Below are 20,987 nucleotides of genomic sequence, written 5' to 3'. Positions count from 1 at the left end.
AAAAAAAAAAAAAAAAAAAAAAAAAAAGTGCTTGAAGAAAACCACTTTACACAAATGCTTAAGATTCAAGTTTATTAAATCACATCAAATCCAAACGCCTCCATTAGGGACCTAGGGGGAAAAACAAAAATAATTCACTCATTTCAACAAACTTCATTTGCTGCCTTAAAAGTAAAACGAACTTGGTTGTACAAGTCTTTAACTTACATTAAACTTCAACTTAACTTAAATTGCTCTACTTATTCTGAGTAAAAGTACTGTAAAAACATAAGTTGCCATGACTTCTTGTAAACGGATGAAAAAATAAAAATAAAAATGCCACCTAATGACTACTGGGCATATTTGTCTAGGGGCGCACTCCACTGGCCCACTCGTGCATGTTCAGCTGGTTTCCTTGCAACAGATCCCCAAAAAGAGGGCTTCGTAACTGTTTGCATGGGCTTAAGCATTTGGGGAGGAACTGAAAAAAGAAAAGAAAATCATTAAGAAGCACTTACACAAATGGTTCTAAATCATAATTAAGCAGAATGACTTGCCCTTCACAGGGTCCTTGATTTGTCCAATTCCAGGTGTCTCAGCTCTAAACTTTCGGTCCACAAAAAGGCTTTCAGTGTCACGTACTGGGTATATGCACCTCATGGTCATTCTGATTAACAAGTCAGAAGATCTTGTAAACCGTTTTGAAACAAGCCAAGCCACAGTTGCACAGCTTTAGCACTTTGTTTTAGAACTCCATATTAAAAATAGTTTACTATGGGTGCTCAGACCCTCAATAACATACCTGTATGCCGCATCTCTTGTGATGACTGGCCTGCTGTCCGTGGAATACATCTCATGAAATATGATCTCATTTTCATAGGTCACATACTGCTGATCAATCTGAAAAGCAAGAAGTTAAATGGACATTTCACAGGGAGGAGAAAAAAAAAAAATAATAATAAAAACCCCACACAAATCACCTTACCTGAAATCTAGTCCCACAAGTGTTAAGTCCAAAAGAGAAGAGGACTCTTGTCTCATCAGTTTCTTGGGGTCTGCAGTTTATGTCCAACAGTGTGGTTCTGGCAGGATCGGCAGAAGGCACAACTTTAGTGATGTCAGCCACTACAGACATCACACCCTCAGTAGAGCACACTGCAAAGATAAGGAAAATGTTCGGACAAAGAATCGTACATCACTTTACACACCACTTCATCCCTAGACCTGTATTAGATCAAGCCCACAGAAACCAGCTTTTAGACAGACAAACAAAATATACACGCGTGCTTTCTAATGCCAGCGTCACAGATTTGGGGTAAGTCAATAACAGCCATTACATTACCCAAAAGCTCAGTGGTTTGGAAGAGGCAACGTTTGGCTGAGGACTGCTCAATCTCCAGGGTTTTAGCATTTCTGGCAAGAAGCTCAAAAGTGCCATAGAACTGCTGCAGGGTAATATCCTATAACATAGGGAGACTTCCGGTTAAAGTTCAGCCACACAACTCAGGTATGAGAATTTTAAAGTGTCTTCTGCAAGTGGGCCCTGCTTGTGGTTAAGTTTAACCTCATAAACGTATCCAATGGTGAACAGAGGCACAGCCAATTTTAATGTGGTGCTGTCATTTGTCAGGATGTAGCCACGCTCAGATGCCAGCTGTGGGGTCAGGGTGTAAGACCCAATGGCAATGTCCCACAAGTAGTCATACTGCTGATGGTCCTTCATGAAGCTTATGCCACTGTCAGTACACATGCTGTCAAACACTGGAGGTACTGTGAAAATTAAAAACACACCCAATGTTTGGAAGACAGAGTACTACACCAAGTGTTTGATTCATCTAAAACTAGTCTCATTCACTTTCTAAAAAACCTTAACTTAAAATGCTGAAAGTTGAATGGTTCTTACAGGCATCAACGATTAAAGCAGACACAGAAGAATAGTGGTAATAGGCTTCCATCTGAGGCCTGATATTCAAAGTCCATTTAATTTCCAGAGAGTACTCAAAGCCTGCCGAAGTGTACTGCAAGAGAGACAAAATGCTGAAAATCGGAAGACGGACATTTAACAGGTTTGAAGTTAGGGATGCTTGGTCATACAAGCATGCATCAAGTCCACAGAGCAGGGTTTCATGTAATATAATTGTAAAATCTGAAGATGGATACACAATTCACATTAAGCGGTACACCACAGCAAAATCTCAACTGCCTGCAAAAGTATCTTATCAGCCAGCTTTTTATTAATTTGGATCTAAATGCATCCATCCAAACTACAGTATACTTGCTAGAGTGTAGACCATCTATGCATCTCAATTGCTTGAGTGGTCACAAAGCCCATGTTAAAGATCACTGTACTTCAACCTGCTAACATATGAATGCATGAAGAAAGATCATGACTTCCTGTAAAACTGCTTTGAAACTGTGCATTACAATAAGTCCTGACCTAGAAAATAGTGAACAAAAGCAAACCTCACCTGCTTTACAACAAATTGGTCATCAAATGGCACCCTTATGATGTACGCAAAGGTATCTTTGCCTTCTGAGACTCTGGTGATGGAGTACCCCATCTGTGCGGCAGTCGATACGGAGATCTCCTGCCCATTTAGCTCAACGGACACTAGTTCCACATCAGAAGGAATATTACCCAGGAAGACCTGGAAGACTCGCTCCTCGAGAGTCGTTTCTGGATGAGTCCATACAGTTAAAGTAAACCATCACCCAAAGTGAAGCAGCGATATGCCCAAACATGATATTCGTTCTAACTCACGGTTCACTGAAAAGGGAGGATGAGGGACTGGTGGAGTAGCCATCTGCCGGACTGCATCATGCTTGGTCACCACACCCTGTTGGTCCACAAGAGTCAACATGAGATTCATCTCCTAATCCACTTTAGGATGCTTTAAAATTCCAGGATCTTACATGGGCAAAACATCATGGATCATACCTTTTGTATTCTGCTCCCAGCAGCAGAGGAGAAGCTACTCCCTACAGTCTCTTTACCAACTGCCACAGAGTAGCCTCGGACTGACTCACGGTTCACTGAAAAGGGAGGACGAGGAACTGGTGGAGTAGCCATCTGTCGGACCACATCATGCTTGGTCACCACACCCTGTTGCTCCACAAGAGTCAACATGTGATTCATCATCTCCTAATCCACTTTAGGATGCTTTAAAATTCCAGGTTCTTACATGGATCATACCTTTTGTATTCCTCTCTCAGCAGCAGAGATGCTGCTCCCTACAGTCTCTTCACCAACTGTCACAGTGTAGCCTCGGACTGACTCACGGTTCACTGAAAAGGGAGGACGAGGAACTGGTGGAGTAGCCATCTGCCGGACCACATTATGCTGGTCCACAAGAGTCAACATGTGATTCATCTCCTAATCCACTTTAGGATGCTTTAAAATTCCAGGATTTTACATGGGTAAAACATCATGGATCATACCTTTTGTATTCCGGTCCCAGCAGCAGAGGAGAAGCTACTTCCTACAGTCTCTTTACCAACTGCCACAGAGTAGCCTCGGACTGACTCACGATTCACTGAAAAGGGAGGACGAGGAACTGGTGGAGTAGCCATCTGCCGGACCACATTATGCTGGTCCACAAGAGTCAACATGTGATTCATCTCCTAATCCACTTTAGGATGCTTTAAATTCCAGGATCTTACATGGGTAAAACATCATGGATCATACCTTTCGTATTCCACTCCCAGCAGCAGAGGAGATGCTACTCCCTACAGTCTCTTCACCAACTGTCACATAGTAGCCTCGGTCTTTCACAGCTCGTTCATCCACAACCTCACCATCAACTCCCATGCCTATGTACTCTCTTCTTAACGAGGGTCCAACAACCAGAGGCGTCCTTACTGGAGGGGTCCTCCAATGAAGTCTGTAGCCATCAAAAGAGCCTTTATCTGAAAGTTGAAGAATCAGTGTAAATATGGTACCTGAAAGTGACTCTTGCAACTCTACAGAGAATCAGTAACAGATGGAGGAAAAAAAATAAATAAAAAAAATAAAACCACACACACTGGTTCTTACCCAGTGAACAGGCAGCAACCAGGTCCACCATGACCACCATCCAGTTCCGTCTAAAAAACACTGTGGCTTGGATCACTTCAGCCGCACCACCATCGACCTGAAACAAGTTTGATGCAACGATTGAGATTACAAGGCAGTCCTAAACGTGTATATGTTTGAGAGCAGGTCACATGCCCCAATTCAGAGTCAGTTAGATAACAACCACTGACCATTTTTACAGAAGCATGGCGTTGTCCAAAGGTTGTTCTAAATACAAGTCTGCCAGGTGTGACCATTATGAAGTAGCCCAGAGTAGCAGCATCTTCAATTGACATTACCTCAGACTGCTGGCCCTCTTGTTGTAGCATCACCTGCCAGGCCTCAACAGCTGAACTTTGTGCCTGGTAGCAAAAAATAAAATAACCAAAGACCACCATTTAAGTGAACCCTTAAGAACAAGACCTAGCTGCTTACCACAGCTAAAGCTGCAGAGAAGTCTTCTTTAATACTGCCAGCTGTAGGTAGATCAGTTCTCACAGACACCTATTGGAGAAAAGGAGTAGAAGTCTTTACAAATAAAGCAGGGCAAACACTATGAAAGTTACTCATACCTCCATGTAGTTCTCCTCACAAGTAACCACCCTCGGAGATAAAGGAGGAACAGAGCAAGTCTTGGAGACATTGAAAAATGATTCTTTGCCACTCTCATCCATAACGAACACCCCAAACATGAAGGTGAAGACCTCATCATTCTGGGGAAATTTTTTTTGTAAGTCTGGGGTCATGAAGAATGCTTGTAAAAAAAAAAAAAAAAAAAAAAAAAAAAAAAAAAAAAAAAAAAAAAAAAAAAAAAAAAAAAAAAAAAAAAAAAAAAAAAAAAAAAAAAAAAAAAAAAAAAAAAAAAAAAAAAAAAAAAAAAAAAAAAAGAGCCTACATTTGACTGAAATCGTAATCGAGGCATCAAACTAGTTTAGAACAGATATCAACTGCATTGCTGTGACAACTGAAAGGTCAGCTTATCACACGATCCCTAAGAAAACATTCCTACATGCTGCTTTGGTGCACAACTAACATGTCAATGCAGAAAACAGACATTATGCTTAGTGTAAACAGTGACATGTAATTCTTTGAACAAAAGTTTAAAGACCAAATCTAATAGAAATGCTGCTTCTCTGCTAAACAAAGCAAATTATTCCAAAGTTATGGAAATGTAATCCTTAGCAAATATGCATTAATTTGATCAAGCAACAAGACTTAAATTGTTTCTTTTGGACCTTCTATTTTGGATTCTGTACCTGATTTCCCGTATGACAGGAAAAGTATGAAGCTCGGAGATCAACACGACCCAGCATAGGCTGGACAGAGTAAGTGTAACCACACTGAGCCCCATAGCTCTCTGTAACAGGATACGCACCTGTGGCATCTAAGAGACCAGAGAGGAGAGAAAGAAAAAAGAAAAAGAAAATGCTAAACTATACAGTCATGGCCAAAAGCTTGGGCAATGACAAATTGTGTTTTGCAAAGTTTGCTGCAAGCAGTTGTGGTGTTCAATCACATTGTTTCTAGATTGTGTAGAGTGATCAGACACATTTTAGATAAATTGATAAAAGCTTAATTGAGGGGGGAAAGGGCCAGCTAACATTGACTAATCATCAGCAGCACATGTGAAAGTGTGAATGAGTACTAGTCACTACCATACTAAATATTGTAGTGGCAGACTTACTGCTTTAAAAAGAGGGAAGCGCTTCCAATCATTGTGTTCTTGTAAGCAACTCCCTGCATCTCAATGTCTCTACTTATACTATGCTCTTAAAGTATGTTCTTTTTGGTGAAGAAAAAGTACACACTTGAGTGTGTAGTAGAAGACTGGGCAAGCTTTGGGACGTCAAGACTTTCACGTCACACAATTGCATCTTTAAAGGTTCGCTCTGTCACACCTGTTACACACATCCTGTCACTGTTAATTGGCCTGTCAATCACCTTGTCTGTCAACATTCTCCACATTTCATTTAACTTACTACCATACTGGAGAGAAAAAAAATTAGCTCATTGATCTGCCAGTCACGGGTCCTTCATGCAGAGAACTCTGAACATTTTCTGCATAATGATGCATTTAAAAGTTAACAACCAAATGGATGTTTATAAGAGTTCACAGATCAAGAACTTAAAAGGAGAGAGGGTCAACTGCAGTGAAGATGTCTTCAGGACATCCCAGAGTGTCCAGCAAGGACCAGGACCGTCTCCTGAGGAGTCAGCTGGAATCGTGTCTCCAGCATTGCAGAGCTTGTTTCAGGAATGGCAGCAGGTTGGTATAAGCATCTGCACGCACAGTGAGGCCAAGACTTTTGGACAACCGCCTGGTGTCAGGAAGGGCAGCAAAGAAGCCACTTCTCTCCAAGAAAAACGTCGAGGACAGGCTGAAATTCTGCAGGAAGTACAAGGATTGGACAGCAGAAGACTGGTGCAAAGTCACTTTCTCTGAAGCTCCCTTCCGACTGTTTGGAACATCTGGAAAATCGATTGTTCGGAGAAGAAAAAGGTGAACGCTACCATGAGTCCTGTGTTGTGCTAACAGTGAAGCATCCGGAGACCATCCATGTGTGGGGTTGCTTTTCAACCAAGGGAGTGGGCCCTCTCATAATTCTGGCCAAAAACACTGCCATGAATAAAGAATGGTATAAAAACCATCCTGCAAGAGCGACTTCTTCCAACAATCCATGAGCAATTTGGTGATCCATGCACAAAGCAAGAGTGATGAAGTGGCTCAAAGATAATTAAAAAAAATAATAAACTAAACCTGCCTGCACAACTCACAATGTTCTTATTATTCCCACCGTTATTTTGCACATTCCCTTGCACACTTCTACCTCCAGATGCCATTTGCACTGTTGTGGTAATTGGCTATATATATAAACTTACGCAATTTACATACCTCACTGTATAATGCACCTTTCACTGTATAATTCACTTTCCGTTTATACTCTCTTTGCACCCTGTGTTGTATGTACAGTCATTTGCATTGAGCTGGTCTCTGCCCTCCTACCTCATAACTTGCATTATGTGTCATAAAACTAACACATTCTATATTTATTTCATATACTCCATTTGCACTTCTGGTTAGATGCTAACTGCATTTTATTGGCTCTGTACTTGTACTCTGGACAGTGACAAAGTTTAATCTAATCTAATTACATTGAGATTCTGGATCCGTGGCCAGGCAACTCCCTGGATCTCAATCCCACAGAGAACCTGTGGTCAGTCCTCAAAAGGAGAGGACAAGCAAAAGCCCACAAATTGTGATCAACACAGAACTAATAAGGCAAGAATGGATCACCATTAGTCAGAATTAGGTCCAGAAGCTAATATCCAGCAGTGAACTGCAGAGGTTTTGAAGAAAAAGGTTAACACTGCAAATGGACTCATTTTTTGCCAATAAGAGCCTTTAAAACTTATGCTCATTGTTTTGTCAGTATAACAGAAACATGTAGAAGTTACAAATACTGAAGCAGCAAACTTCACGAAACAAAATGGCACTGCCAAAACTTTTGGCCATGACTTAAGTAGTACAAATAATAATAATAATAATAATAATAATAATAATAATAATAATAATAATAAAAATAAAAATAATAATAATAAAAAAATAAATTAAAAAAAAAAAAAAAAAAAAAAAAAAAAAAAAAAAAAAAAAAAAAAAAAACCCACACACAACGCACCAATAGCCTCAAAACGAGGCTCTCTGCCTGAAGCTGGTATGTCTACCGACAGGAACAGGGAATGGGCCTTGCATTCAACCTCAGTGGGAACTATGAACAAAACAAGACAAAAATGCAGTTTGAAACAAGAAAACATAATGAAAGCCATCTTTCTGCAAGCCCTTACCTTGTGGTAGTCTGGAGGACTGCTGCCATGTGTTTTTAGAGTCACGCAGTGCACAAGCTACTGCACACAGGAGAAGCAGCTCTCTAAAGAGAACAACAAACCCAAGTTACTAATGGATTCATGTTACATACAGAAAAAAAAAAAAGTCTTAAACAATTACCCTGAAAAAAATCCAAAGGCCATAGCCACTGATTAACTAAGTGTCTGTAGTTTGGGAGCCTAAAACACTACCAAACCTACATTAGCACTAAAACAATATCCTGAGCTATGTGGCTAAGAATGACAACATGTGACTGACGGCTATATTTTAAATGTGTAATTTTGATTGGCTTGTTAGCAGTTGGATGAGTTGATTGGCTACTTCAACAGCAGCTGTGCTTATTAGGACAAATGCATGTCATAATTAACTTATTGGCTGCAATCACTGTTTTTTCCAGACTTTCCTAGTTAGCTGGAAGCCCCGCCCATTATCCAAAGTTGAAAGAAAGGCCAATTATTGAAAATTGTTTAGAAAAATGCATATTAATTTGCTTTATGACAACAACAACAATGATAATAATAATAATATATTAAAAAAGGAATACTGAATTAGCACATTACTAGTGCAGCAATTGAACTTCATCTGTTCAGAGATAACAAAACAACCAATGAGAGAAGAAGAAAAAAAAGATCACGTGGAAGTCATTGCTGTTGTCATAAACCGTTAAGGAGGAAAAGAAGAACACAGTTTAAATACTGTATATATTTGCGGGGCAGATATTTGTTGGCTTATGTAAAAGTCACAGTTTGAAAGCAGGAATAAAATCACTGTGAAAAAAGTAAAGGAACTGCAATTTTAAGGTGTAATTTGTGTACTAACCAAGCCATTCTTCTAACCATTCATTTCTTTCAGCCTTCAAATTATTCACTCATTTTAGCCATTCATTTTTATTTGGTATTTTGAGATATAACCTTTTCAGCTGTACAACAAATCATTCATTCTGAATTAATTTAATAAATCTTACTAAAGGATTATTGAACCAATGTAATGGTGTATCTGTCCACAAGGTGGGACCAAAGATACATAAAACTGTGCCAGGAAACATTTCAACTGCTGAAATTACAGAATTGACAATCCTAAATAAATACAGAGAGTATCAAATAAATGATGCATCAGGCATATAACATATGGAGACATGATACCAATAAATAAATAAAGCTAAATAGATGCTTTGCCTGTACATGCTGTCATAATTACTTGCAATACATTTAATTAACTGTAAAATGTCACAGAAACACTATAACATTTTTATTTCTTGCCACTGACTCAATAATAAAAAGACATAATAAAATATCACAATAACAAAGTACACTCTTAAAAATAAAGGTGCTTCACGATGCCATAGAAGAACCTTTTTGTCTAAATGGTTCCATAAAGAACAAACAACATAAGAACAACCCTTCTTCACAAAAAAATCTTCTTTGCGAAAAAAGAATGCTCTTCAGATTATAAAAAGTTTAGAAAGAGATGGTTCTTTTGACTGAATTGTTCTTTGTGGAACCAAAAATGGTTCTTCTATGACATTGCTGTGAAGAACCTTTTAAGCACCTTTATTTTTAAGAGAACCATATAAAAATTGAATTTGCATTACATCCAGGCCTGAGAATGTGTGAGTGTCACATCTGCAGTGTCATCATGTTATGACATGCTTGCAGGAAACGCACCCAGCATGACAGACCAGCGCTGTGTGATCAGTCACAGTTATTTCTCTGTTTTTCCCTTCCACAAAGGGGAATAACAGAAATCACTAAGAAAAGCCTAACATGATAAAACAATAAGGGGGTTTTAAGTCAGTTTCAAATTTAGATTTATAAAACGATGAAAGAGAGCTATATATATATCTATATGAGAAATTCTAGTTCAAATAGAAAACTGTCTTTTCCAAAAGGGGTGCTGACATTCCTCCCATTTGAGTCTTATTCTGCACTCACAGCATGGCCTTCAGCACCCATCCACATATCAGCATCCAAAAGATGAGAGGTGAAAAGGAAACACCATAAAGAGAGAGAGAGAGAGAAATCAAATAAAATGGACCAAAACAATTCACTCAAGGACTGAACATAAAGCATAAAGACAGCAGAGTTCAGTGGAATCAAATCTTTTGGCCTGAAACAAATGAATGAACTGATACAACCTGCACCGCACAGAGTCTCCAGCTTTTATGAATCAGGGCTAAAACACAAAGAATATTCTGTGTTAGGCTAATGAATGGATATATTTCAGGAGACATTTGAAGGGTTTGTCTGACTGGAAAAGCAAAACAAGTGAATGAAAAGTTTTTAAGTGTAATTGAACAGAGTAGACACATTGTACTTCTCTGTTATAAAGATTCTCACACTGAAGGTCCAGAAGTGAATTATTTACAATTATTAATTAAATAAACAGTGGCTGAATACTGAGCTCTTTTCAGACTACGTAATCGTTATAGGATGTCCATAGATAGTGTTTAAAAAGCACAGTGTAGCTATAAACAGGAAAAGAACATAATGCTGTCAGCTAAACTGTCAGACAGGAAGTGAGGTCAGCTTTGAAATGTAAGCCATCCGAATGAACAGAGGTAACACTACAAAACTAAGTAATTTCACTTCTGAATATTTCATATTTGAAATGGTTTTTAAAACTAAAATGGTTTTAGCATTCATTTTAAAAACACAATTTTTATTTGAAACTAAAGTAGCATTTGGGAATGATGGTCCACTTGTAAGAAAGAGGAAGAAACTGTCACAAACTATAGTGAGAAACAGTGATCTCATATCATGCTTCTTTAATATATTTTGAGAAGTGACTAAAAGTGAAACAGTGACATCAGTAAGTTGGTAAAGCATTTGGTTTTACAGCAGAACAATTAATAAGAAGACTGATTAAAACAGAAGGTACATAATGTGTTCTGGCCCAGAGTGTTTTTGCAGCTAGAAGACGATACACATTCCACTGAATGTCTTCTGGCAGTATGCTATTGTGTTCACTTCCTGTTATGGGCAACAGGGTGGCGTGACATCATTTTGCTTGATATATGCAGTGAGTCATTTCTCCGTCTACTGCTGATTTCTAGTCAACACAGAATTCACCAGCTACAGATTGGGTCCTTTTTGTGAACCTGAATTGTATAGTGTGTGTGATTGATTCATGTACTGAAATTAAATATGAAGAAACAATTGACCTTTTACGGTAATCAGATGAAACCCTTGAAGAACATGATACATACAAATGTAGCCTACTGATGTGCAAGTCACTAGTTCATTGGCATGGGAACTATTAGTAGTGGGAGACAGATGATTATACGATATGAGAAAACTTTGAAATCTGGTTTTAGAGTGGTTTCGGGGCACTTGTTAGCTGGCCAGGCTGGGACACCACCAGGCCTACCATCTAAACCTCAGCCTATAACCTTTCTAAGACATGCAAACCACAGTTTCATAAGCATTAATACTGCATAATTTCTTCTTTTAATCAGTTAACTTTGGTTATTACGCAATAAGTGATGATCTGGCTCTGTGGCTAAATGCAAATAACAAACTTATTGCTAAATTACAGTGCCTGACGACATAGCTATTATATTTAGCTACACTGAATAATACTTAACTGAATATAATTTGGCTATAAAATGACTAGTTCCAGATTTTGCCTGTTGGTGATAACTATTTATGGTTGGTCATAGATTAATTAGATTTGATTCCTCAAATTTATCCTGTGATGTTGTGTTAAATGTTACTCACCAAAAATACATCTAAGTATTATACACACAGGTGTTATGTGATATTGTCTGCGTTTTCCTTTAAGAGCGCAACACGCAGATGATCCCTTGCGCGCGACAGCAGCATCTGCACAATGATGAGCGCGAGATCATATACCAAATGAGACCTAAAATCCGAAACACTTCATGCATTAGGATAAGAGACTATTGCATGTATTATTAATTTACCAAAAATAAGTGATACAATGCATTGCAGAGGGAAGACCAAGAAATGCATGTGGAAATAGGCGTGACAGTGTGCTTGCATTAATTTGCTCAATGTAAATGCATCTCATTTACAGCAAATTGGTTTGTGTGTCCATCAGTGTACGTGTAAACATGAGTTCTGGTGTAAGTATATGAAAATGTCTTTTGACTGCATGCTTATTTATGCGCTTATGCTCAAATGTCCATTTTGGTACCTAATCGGTTAGATTTTGTTTGACAGCCATAAACGGTGTTGCAGAGGTCGTATCACGATGATGTGTTTGCAGAAAACATTAATTGTATATTCGCATATTAAATGCAAAGGGTTTTATTTTCTCAATCCATCGCTTGGCTGCCGAAGCTGGTTCATTCACCATTAAAAGCAATTTGTTATTTAAGTGTGTGTTGTGTACGTTATAAGAACAACTAATTATATAAACTGTTGCCTTGGTGATAGATGCAGGAACATGAACAAAGCGCGAGACTTCAGCACTTCCTGTCGGAGCTTGCAATACTGGGTTCTTTACAGGTGGGCTTTTCCTAAAGCAATACTATGTACAGTTTCATATTTAATTAAAACAGCACGACGTTCTGGGGTAATTAATGCTCATGTCGCTGTTTTGCTGTCTTTATTATGTCTGTCTGTAGGGCTTCCGTTATTTTCAGCCTTGGCTAAGAGGGAGAGAGGAACTTCTGCTGACTGTGGTCAATGATGACTTGGTGGGGTCTTTGTTTCTCTGTTTGTCCCTTTTTATTTTTTCTCTCACTTTTTTATATTAAAAATGTGTTTGAGAAGATGTTTGGAGTCATAAAGTGCAGCTTCAACATCTTTAAACACAAGTTTATCTCTGGAAACATTAAACATTGTTCATCTCAAGCTCAGTAGCTGCTGCATCAGTGAGAGTTGTATGTATCTTTTGGCAACGTGACCCTTTGCTCACAGAGATGGCGTTCTCCTGGGTTCGCCGTGTCTGTGGCCTCCACCTTTACCAGCTCAACCTGCAGTAGCAGTTACAGTCTGGACAGTGACTACGCCAGCTCGCCTTTAGCAGGAGAAGGGCCACTTCCACAGTACAAACCAGAGACACCAGACGCCACACAGCAACAAACTCCCAGCAGGTGGAGGAAAAATATCCTTAGACTGTAGCAATTAAAACTAAGTGCTGTATATCAATTATTTTCATTACTCACTCACAGGAATGTTGATTCTCATCTTCTCCCAGCTTCACCCAGTGAGAGAGAGATCGCTGTTCCTGTGAGTATCATTGCCAATGTGAAATTCACATATGTGACCCTGGACCACAAAACCAGTCATAAGAGTCAATTTCTGGAAATTGAGATTTATACATCACCTGAAAGATTAATAAATAAGCTTTCCATTGATGTATGGTTTGTTATGATTGGGCAATAATTGACTGAGATACAACTATTTGAATATCTAGAATCTGAAGGTGCAAAAAAATTAAAATATTGAGAAAATCATCTTTAAAGTTGTCCAAATGAAGTTCTTAGCAATGCATAAAATTAGTTTTTGATATATTTACGCTAGGAAAATTACAAAATATCTTCATGGAACATGATCTTTACTTAATATCCTAATGATTTTTGGCATAAAAGAAAATCAATAATTTTGACCCATACAATGTATTTTTGGCTATTGCTACAAATATACCCCAGCGACTTAAGACTGCTTTTGTGGTCCAGGGTCACATTTTAAGAACAATACTACTCTTAAAATACACTGGCAATTCGTTTAGGTTTGAAAAAAATAATCACTACCTTCCAAAAGTTTAGGGTCTGTAAGCTTTTTTATGTTTTTGAAAGAAATCTCCTAAGCTCACCAAGGCTGCATTTATTTGATAAAAAATACAGTAAAAACAGTAATATGAAATATTATTACAATTTAAAATAACTGTTATTTTAATATATTTTAAAATAATTATGCTTTTTTTTTTACTTAACCCAAAATTTTGAACAGTAATGTACATATCAATTAAAGAGATTAAAGATTAAATACAATTAAGTTGCTATATAATAAAATGTTGTAGATACAATAGTTTACCTTTAACTTTTAGGTTTTCTGTAAGTTATCAAGATTAAATTTCTGATTGTCTTGCAGCAGTCAAGGCTCTTAAAATATTTTTTTTCATTGCAGGAAATGAACTGCACCCTGTTCCTGCTAGCCGGCTACGCCAAGTATGGGCAACCTTATGTCTGGATTCGATCCAATCATGAGCGCCTAGTAAACGTCGGAGGAACTGATACACTAGTCAAAGATACACCAATGAAGCTGAAGTCCATCACAGACTGGGTTTCAACATCCCAAGGTTTTAATATCTTTAAGCTTCTTTATTTCACCATCTTCAACTTTTATTGGCCATATTTTCACAATTTTATTATATACAGTATTTTTTTATGTTCCTGGATCAAAGTTAGGAAACTTTTACAATTTTTTTTAAACAAGGTTAAAGGTTATGTAGTAGCAGTATATTTTTATCTAATGGCATGTCAGCATCTAAGGCTATTTTCATGGCAAAAACAATTAAAAAAATACAAGTATAACATTAAGTATAAGTTATATTATACACGATTTTTCACATTAACATATGATAAAAATTCTAAACCTTTTTCTGGCAAAATTTTACTAAATAACTCTTTAAGTGAGTTCACGTCATAAAAGAGTTTTCTACATACATTAAAAGCTGGACAGTGCAATAAAATATGTTTGACAGAAAGGGGAATCGTGCGAAACATGCTAAATAGTATGTAAAAATATACATACAACTTACTTAAGTGGTTGTATATCCATATATTGCTGTGTTACCATAAATCACCAGTCCACCAGAAGGATAGTAATCAAACATCTGTACTTTTCATTTTACAAGGGTCTTACATAAGACACAAATCTTTCATCTGCCCTCTAGGTACTCATGTATGGGATGTAGTGAGTGAGTTGGTGGGACTGTGCACCATGCCGCCTCCCGACAACCCCTTCTCTTTGGACATGCGCTACCTCCAAACCCTGTCCCTCCCAGAGCGCTTCCTGGTCACTGGGGCCCTCCTGAATTTCCTGGAGATGATTGTGGTTCAGGGAAGCCGAGAGGAACCGTTCTATGATATGGGTGAGCACAGAGCTCGAGTTACTTTGAAAGATAGGAGTCTGGGAAAGCTAGGATCCAAATATTTGGAACCTTCTTTTGTCATTGTGCTCATACGATAAGGGAGGGGTGTGAGCAAGAAAAACAATACAAAAATCTAAACATAGCAATTTAGGCCTGCTTCATACATCCTGTGTCTGTTGCATAGCCTACATTCATTTCGCTGTGGCACAAAAGCACTTCTTTTTTTTTTTGTGCATAGAGCCACAGCGGTTAGTGGTTTGTGTGAAACACATCTTTGGGTAGATTTTACCATCTTCCTCTAATACATATTTCCTCTACCTTATTTCTTAGTTGTGGAAGAGTTGAAGCCACTGAGACGACTGCATTTCCAAAGCCTCTCTGAGGTCCAAAGGTTTCAAGACAGTGACAGGACTCGAAGTCCTTTATTCGCCAAATGAAACGGATACTTCAAAAAAAAAATCAACAACATCCAAGGGTATTAAACTACAAAAGATCACCGTTTTTATTATTTGGCCTAGAACTCCTAGAAATTAAAATTGTAACGATCTGAGCCATGAACTAACATGTTTTGTTGTTTATTTATTTTTGATATTAAGGACCATTAATTTATGTACAAACAGAAGTTTAATAATGACAGCTTTAGCCCTGTGACCTTAAGCTTCTAAATGTCAGCCATGGCATGTTGTTGTGAACCATGTATGTTTTTGAAAAGTTACTAAATCAGAAGAGTATTTTAATCCCTCGCATTAAAAGATTTGTGCCCCATGACTTACACAGAAACTGCTCCCTCTTTAAAGCCCTAATCTGTCCTGAAACTCAAGCAACAACTGGCTTCTTAAAAGTTTGTGGTGTCTTTTGTGTTTAATAAATTAATAGAATACGAGACACAAATGTTTCATGTATAAAAAGTTTAATATTCCATAAAATACATTTAATATTTAAGTATCTACACAAAAATAGGTTTCAAATAAGGTACAAGAACATTCATAGAACATTAAACACCTCATAAAGCAGACAGAACAGATCCAACAACAGATCTGAGGTCGTTGTAATGCGAGATACGGTTTAATACGACTTTAAATAAAATCCATAAGGATAAAATGAAAAAAGAAATCCTTTGATGTAATTGGCCTAGCACGAGGCAGAATTTCTAATACCGTGAGGCACCGACTGTATACTACTGTGATATATAATGCGATTCTTAGTGAGCATATGTAACAGTGTTAGGGAAATAGCTACTTAGGGTGCTGGACAATCTTTTGTATGAGGAAATCAGGGTGTCCTCCTATAAAATATTTGGTTTATGCAACCAGGCCACTTAAAAAGGCTTCCTTGCAATTTACTAACTACATATAACTGCAGTGCAAAGATGCTGCTTCTTCAAGGACATGACTCTCTATGCAAGCATACCTTTGAATCAGTCAGCATTCTGATGTTGCCTAGAGACAGTGACTTATTGGGCTTTTTTCTTCTCAAAGAAAAATGGGCTGATGTCATAAAAAAAATATTCTCATTTTAAGAGCACACAGCAATACTGCTAATTTTCATTATCTGTTTGGAATTATTCAAAGCTGAATAAAAATGGCAAACTGAGGCAGAACCAGGCAAATTATAGACAACAAGAAACAAGAATCTCAGTACCAAAATGCCAAATTACAACCAGTCCTGATTGTCAAGCCAGTATACAATTATGCAGTACATAATACAGTACACATTTGATGGTGTAATAATAATTCAGTCATTGGTAATAATGTGGAGGTTATGGCCATATATAAAAAAAGAGCATGTGAAAGCATACAGTAGTTTAGAATAAAACTGATTGTCTTTAAAATGCCCATTTACAACATAAAAATCATTGTATCCATTGTGCATTTGGGATAGAAACACTTTTCCAAAGCGCTTACTTTTATGTTGTGGTCCTGCTACTGTTTACCATCATGCATCCACCCACTTCCCACACAGATCCTCACCTGACACCTCTAATACAAACAAAGCCTGTCTGACTGCTCATCAGTCACATTAACAAACTACCCAGACATGTAGTGTACACACAGGAGGAGACTGACTAGAAAAACTCAACTCTGTGATACGTACATGGCTTTAAATCTAGATACCAGTTCAGCTCAGGTTAGCAGTTTTGGTTGTGTCTCATAGTCCTTAAGCAAACTGAGATGAAATTTATACCAGCATGACTGGACCCATCATTTTCCTAAACCAAAAAAAGTGATCTCTGGAAACCTACGTTTCATCAATTTGGTAAATCCATAAACTCAAATTCAGTGGCTGTTTAGAATACAGACTCTGAAGTTGAGTTGCAAACTCTATCAAAGCTCAAAAGTTCCACCAGTTGTAGGTGTGGTTGTCCTTTTGCTCACATTCTATGCTGGAAAATCCCAAGCATCACAAAATGAATGTGGTCAAGGTTCAGGGTGGGACGGGGCCCATCAATGCCAGTTGTCACTGGCAGAACCACTTCTGGAAATGGCACGGAGAGGACTGCGGGACACCGACCCCCTCTTCTTCCAACGGACTGTAACACAAAATCCAAAACAAAAGAGTTACAACTTTTAAACAGAAAAATAGAACACTGAGCAAATGCAATTTTTTGGATGCATTCATCACACTCTTTACATTAATGCATTTGGCAGACGCTTTTATCCAAAGTGACTTGCATTACATTCAAGGCACACATTTTATTCAGTTCATGCATTCCTTGGGAATCGAACCTATGACCTTGGCATTGCTAGCATCTTTTGTTTAAGCTAAAAGAGTACAGCACTCATCTGTCTCCACTTTGTCTTGCTTTAACTCACCTTTTCCCAAACTGGCTGGCAATGTTGAACCTTTGGGTGCAGTGGGTGTACCAGAAATCTCTGGCTCTTTAGTGATCCCTTCCCCTTGCGGCAACGTGGCACATCCACCCTGCCAGTCATTTAGTGCTCTCTGAAACGACATTGCCAGGCAGGCGGTCATGTCCTTCGCCCTTTCTGCCCGACTGCACCAGAACACTCTGCATTGCAGCTGCTGACCGGGCTGCCTGCAGATGTACAGAAACACATTGGGTCTGGCCGTGTGCGAGGCACAGTACGCGATATCCTGCAAGTAGGTCTTGGTGAGCTGCCTTCCGGTGCTCAGTTCTTTAACTTCCACATATCGGGGTCGCACTACTAGAGCGTGATCTTTAGAAAGCTTCCCAGGGGCTCCATCCAGGAGTCGATCAATGGCATCCTCCGCCTGCTCCAAGTCCAGGGAGAAGATCTTTTCAGTGCCGAGGTAGTGCACCTTGAAGAGGGGATCGCCGTGAGACAGGCTCTCCGTTCGGTCGCGACGGAATCGTCGACGCAGAGCCGCCGGAGAGTTCCTTAGAGTTTGCATCAGATGGAAGGAGGCCAGGGCCATCGTGGGAGAAGATAGAAGCGGAGACACTCTTTTGGAGTCACAGGGATGCTTCTCCTGCTTATCCAGCAAGCCTCCCAGTGTGGCGCAACTCAGTACAGTCTTGAGATCTGAAACAAAGAACGAAGAGAAAGATGCTTTCATGCTCGTGAGGTGAAAATCTAAACACAACATGCTTTTTACCCCAAAGAGATATTTACGCATGTGGTCCAAGTGTTACTTTTCTTGACCATGTTTTTAATATTAAGCCGCACACTACCTTATGACACAGAACATTATGTTCTAATGTGGCAATCCGACTGCAACTGTCTGCCAGCTCATCATTGCAAAAATGGCTACAAATAAACCCACACCCAAGATCTCAGGATAGGACCGGTTTCAGTCAAGCATTAACACTCACTTATGCATTGCCTCCTCCTGCATGCAGCACAGGAGCTTCAAATATTAAACAGGCCACATTTGCGTCTAGCAAGAGTGGAAGAATGTCTGTGAGTCATCTGAGACACTCTGCTAGAAAAAGGACGATAACAAACGTGTGTGTGTGTGTGTGTGTGTGTGTGTGTGTGGACACTGAGAAGTAATTTTTCCACTTCAAATTAGCAATGTTTATCTTTACACCATTTTGAAGGCGCTTATTCATAAGATTTTGAGATGGACTGAAAAACATTCTGTTAAAAATGAGCATGTACATAAGTAAATATGTACATAATACTGGTACTAAAAAATTAATATCTAATATCGGTTGATAGTCAGTATGGTACTAATATTTCATGCATCCGGAGTTTCAAACACCTGACCAAGAAACTGATGATCCTCATCTATGGCATATGACCTTGCCAAAAGTTCCTTTCTTACCCTGCTTCTCACAGCCCAGTTCAAGCATTCCCTTAATTATATACTTAATGTACTGAAACATGCAGATCACCCATTTCAAACATGTATTTGAACCAACCCGTGTTAACATGCCCTTGAGGGCCTCATTAGGTCAAGTCTAAATGCACAGAGGGGTGCCTTGCAGAAGTTATGCAACACTGGCAGTTGGTTCTTCTTTTGTCTCGTGTTCCCAAAAACATCTCACTTTTATTCCCACATTGTGCTGGCCATGTGGCCGATAACATTGTGCTGCATTTTATTTTTTCCGCTCTCTTTTTTTCTGGCCCATTATTTCAGCATCCTTAGATGCTTCTGATGTTGTTCACCACTCAGACCTCCAACTGTTTTAGCCCCAATGCCTATTGTTGAGGAGAAACTTTCTACAGGAAACAGCTTTAGACGACATCCCGCCACCTTCACAATATTTCTTGTCCCAAAGACAATGGTGTGTAATAGCATGTGTCATGTGAGAAATGCAAACATGAAATAACAGACTGATTTGATCTACTGGCAAGGAGTAGACACACACACACACACACAAGCACATCTGTAAGGAAATTACAATTCCTTTAGAATACCTTAGTGAACATCTGAACCACAATGTACTTTTTTTTTAAACAGTTAGATCAATGTGTTTTATGTTGCCTCGTTTGCTGTAGACAGAGACACTTATTAGATATACTCATGATAAGAACATTAGTCAAATACAGCTGCATAAATGCAAAGTAATCCTGATGGTCATCTCATAGTAGCAGACTAATAATATATATATTTTTTTTAATGTTGCAGTTAACAAAAAAAAAAAAAAAAAAAAAACAGCTTTAACTGAAGGTCTATCTTTCACTTTACTCAGAGGTCCTTACATGGTCACCCACAACTCTTCAAGAGTTAATTATTACAAACCAGTGCAATTACTTCATAGCGGTTGACTGATGTTGCTTTTTTAGTAACTGATGCCAATATTGATACTGCTTACTTAAATCAGTCTAAAACGAGCTTAAACCAGCCTAAAATTGCCTGCTTTTCTTCTGCCTTGGTTTTGTTGTTGTTAAAAATTGTTAAATACAAATAGTTCATGAATTGACTAATGAGCCTGGCAGACATTCAGTCCATTAGGAAAGTCATGTACACAACTATAAAATATTCCAGTTAAAAAAAAAGGCTGAGAACAGCTACTTTTCAGCTACTTATAACGTTACAGCTAAATTAATAAGGGCGACATAACAAATACATATTTTCGCGACTATTTCCTTTCCAAATCCAAAATGTGTCAGTGAAAGACTCACCTTTCATGCAATCCTTGCTTTTGGTCCGGCACAGGTAAAGCATGCGTCCTCCGCAAACAGCTGAATGGAAAGTGGACGTCCAAACCGTTGTAGCTTTTGTCACCTCATAAAACTTTTCTCTCCTAAATCTGCAACGGCGCTTCACGATACACTGAGACGAACGCGCTGTTTCTCAGTGTGGGGAGTGGATATGGTTCGAGTCTCGAGACTATCGCATGTTCTCCTCGGCGTGGGCAGCGCGGCTCTGCTTACCTCACTGTACGCTCTGACAAACCCAATGAGTCAGGCGCGCGTCTGCAGCGCTGTATTTGAGCGCCGTGGGCACGCCTCCGCGGGGAGATGTGAGACAACCAAGAGGACACTGCGTTAACGAGTACTGGAAGTGTATAGGAGGGTGTGAGCAAAGTTCAGCCCTCAAGAAAGCGTCAGTGATGTACCCAAAATAAGATTCACCAGG

The 20,987-nt window shown here is 38.8% G+C and overlaps 3 protein-coding genes across 14 annotated transcripts; 1 reads left to right on the top strand and 2 right to left on the bottom strand.

The window, feature by feature from the left end:
• Window positions 1-58: 58 nt before the first annotated feature.
• On the bottom strand, window positions 59-8,194 carry zpax4 (zona pellucida protein AX 4). 12 transcript variants are annotated; one of them, XM_042727016.1, is made up of 22 exons: window positions 8,034-8,194; window positions 7,874-7,956; window positions 7,708-7,797; window positions 5,287-5,414; window positions 4,603-4,743; window positions 4,466-4,534; window positions 4,222-4,392; window positions 4,013-4,109; window positions 3,665-3,885; window positions 3,418-3,567; window positions 3,173-3,319; window positions 2,918-3,082; window positions 2,741-2,816; window positions 2,448-2,656; window positions 1,883-1,997; window positions 1,544-1,749; window positions 1,322-1,439; window positions 965-1,134; window positions 782-879; window positions 537-646; window positions 323-460; window positions 59-111 (listed from the first exon to the last, which is right to left on the bottom strand). In XM_042727016.1, exons 1-21 carry the CDS (start codon window positions 8,054-8,056, stop codon window positions 330-332), a joined length of 2,718 nt encoding a protein of 905 aa, XP_042582950.1. In that variant the 5' UTR covers window positions 8,057-8,194; the 3' UTR covers window positions 59-111; window positions 323-329. The 12 variants fall into 12 exon arrangements, with proteins under 12 accessions (XP_042582950.1, XP_042582951.1, XP_042582954.1 ...); XM_042727017.1 differs by having other exon boundaries at window positions 2,918-3,067; XM_042727020.1 differs by lacking the exon at window positions 2,741-2,816 and having other exon boundaries at window positions 3,007-3,082.
• Window positions 8,195-11,703: 3,509 nt separating this feature from the next.
• si:dkey-19b23.7 lies at window positions 11,704-15,525 on the top strand. The gene is made up of 8 exons (XM_019106749.2): window positions 11,704-11,997; window positions 12,311-12,382; window positions 12,502-12,573; window positions 12,797-12,972; window positions 13,051-13,108; window positions 14,009-14,180; window positions 14,778-14,975; window positions 15,306-15,525. Exons 1-8 carry the CDS (start codon window positions 11,932-11,934, stop codon window positions 15,410-15,412), a joined length of 921 nt encoding a protein of 306 aa, XP_018962294.1. The 5' UTR covers window positions 11,704-11,931; the 3' UTR covers window positions 15,413-15,525.
• A 343-nt stretch (window positions 15,526-15,868) lies between these two features.
• LOC109093020 lies at window positions 15,869-20,987 on the bottom strand. Its single transcript, XM_019106747.2, has 3 exons — window positions 20,531-20,987; window positions 17,789-18,481; window positions 15,869-17,505 (listed from the first exon to the last, which is right to left on the bottom strand). Exons 1-3 carry the CDS (start codon window positions 20,571-20,573, stop codon window positions 17,420-17,422), a joined length of 822 nt encoding a protein of 273 aa, XP_018962292.2. The 5' UTR covers window positions 20,574-20,987; the 3' UTR covers window positions 15,869-17,419.

This window comes from Cyprinus carpio, chromosome B7 (assembly GCF_018340385.1).
Source record: "Cyprinus carpio isolate SPL01 chromosome B7, ASM1834038v1, whole genome shotgun sequence".
Classification (NCBI taxonomy): Eukaryota; Metazoa; Chordata; class Actinopteri; order Cypriniformes; family Cyprinidae; genus Cyprinus; species Cyprinus carpio.
Note: the sequence above shows the minus strand (reverse complement) of the source record. Positions and strands in the feature narration are given on the sequence as shown.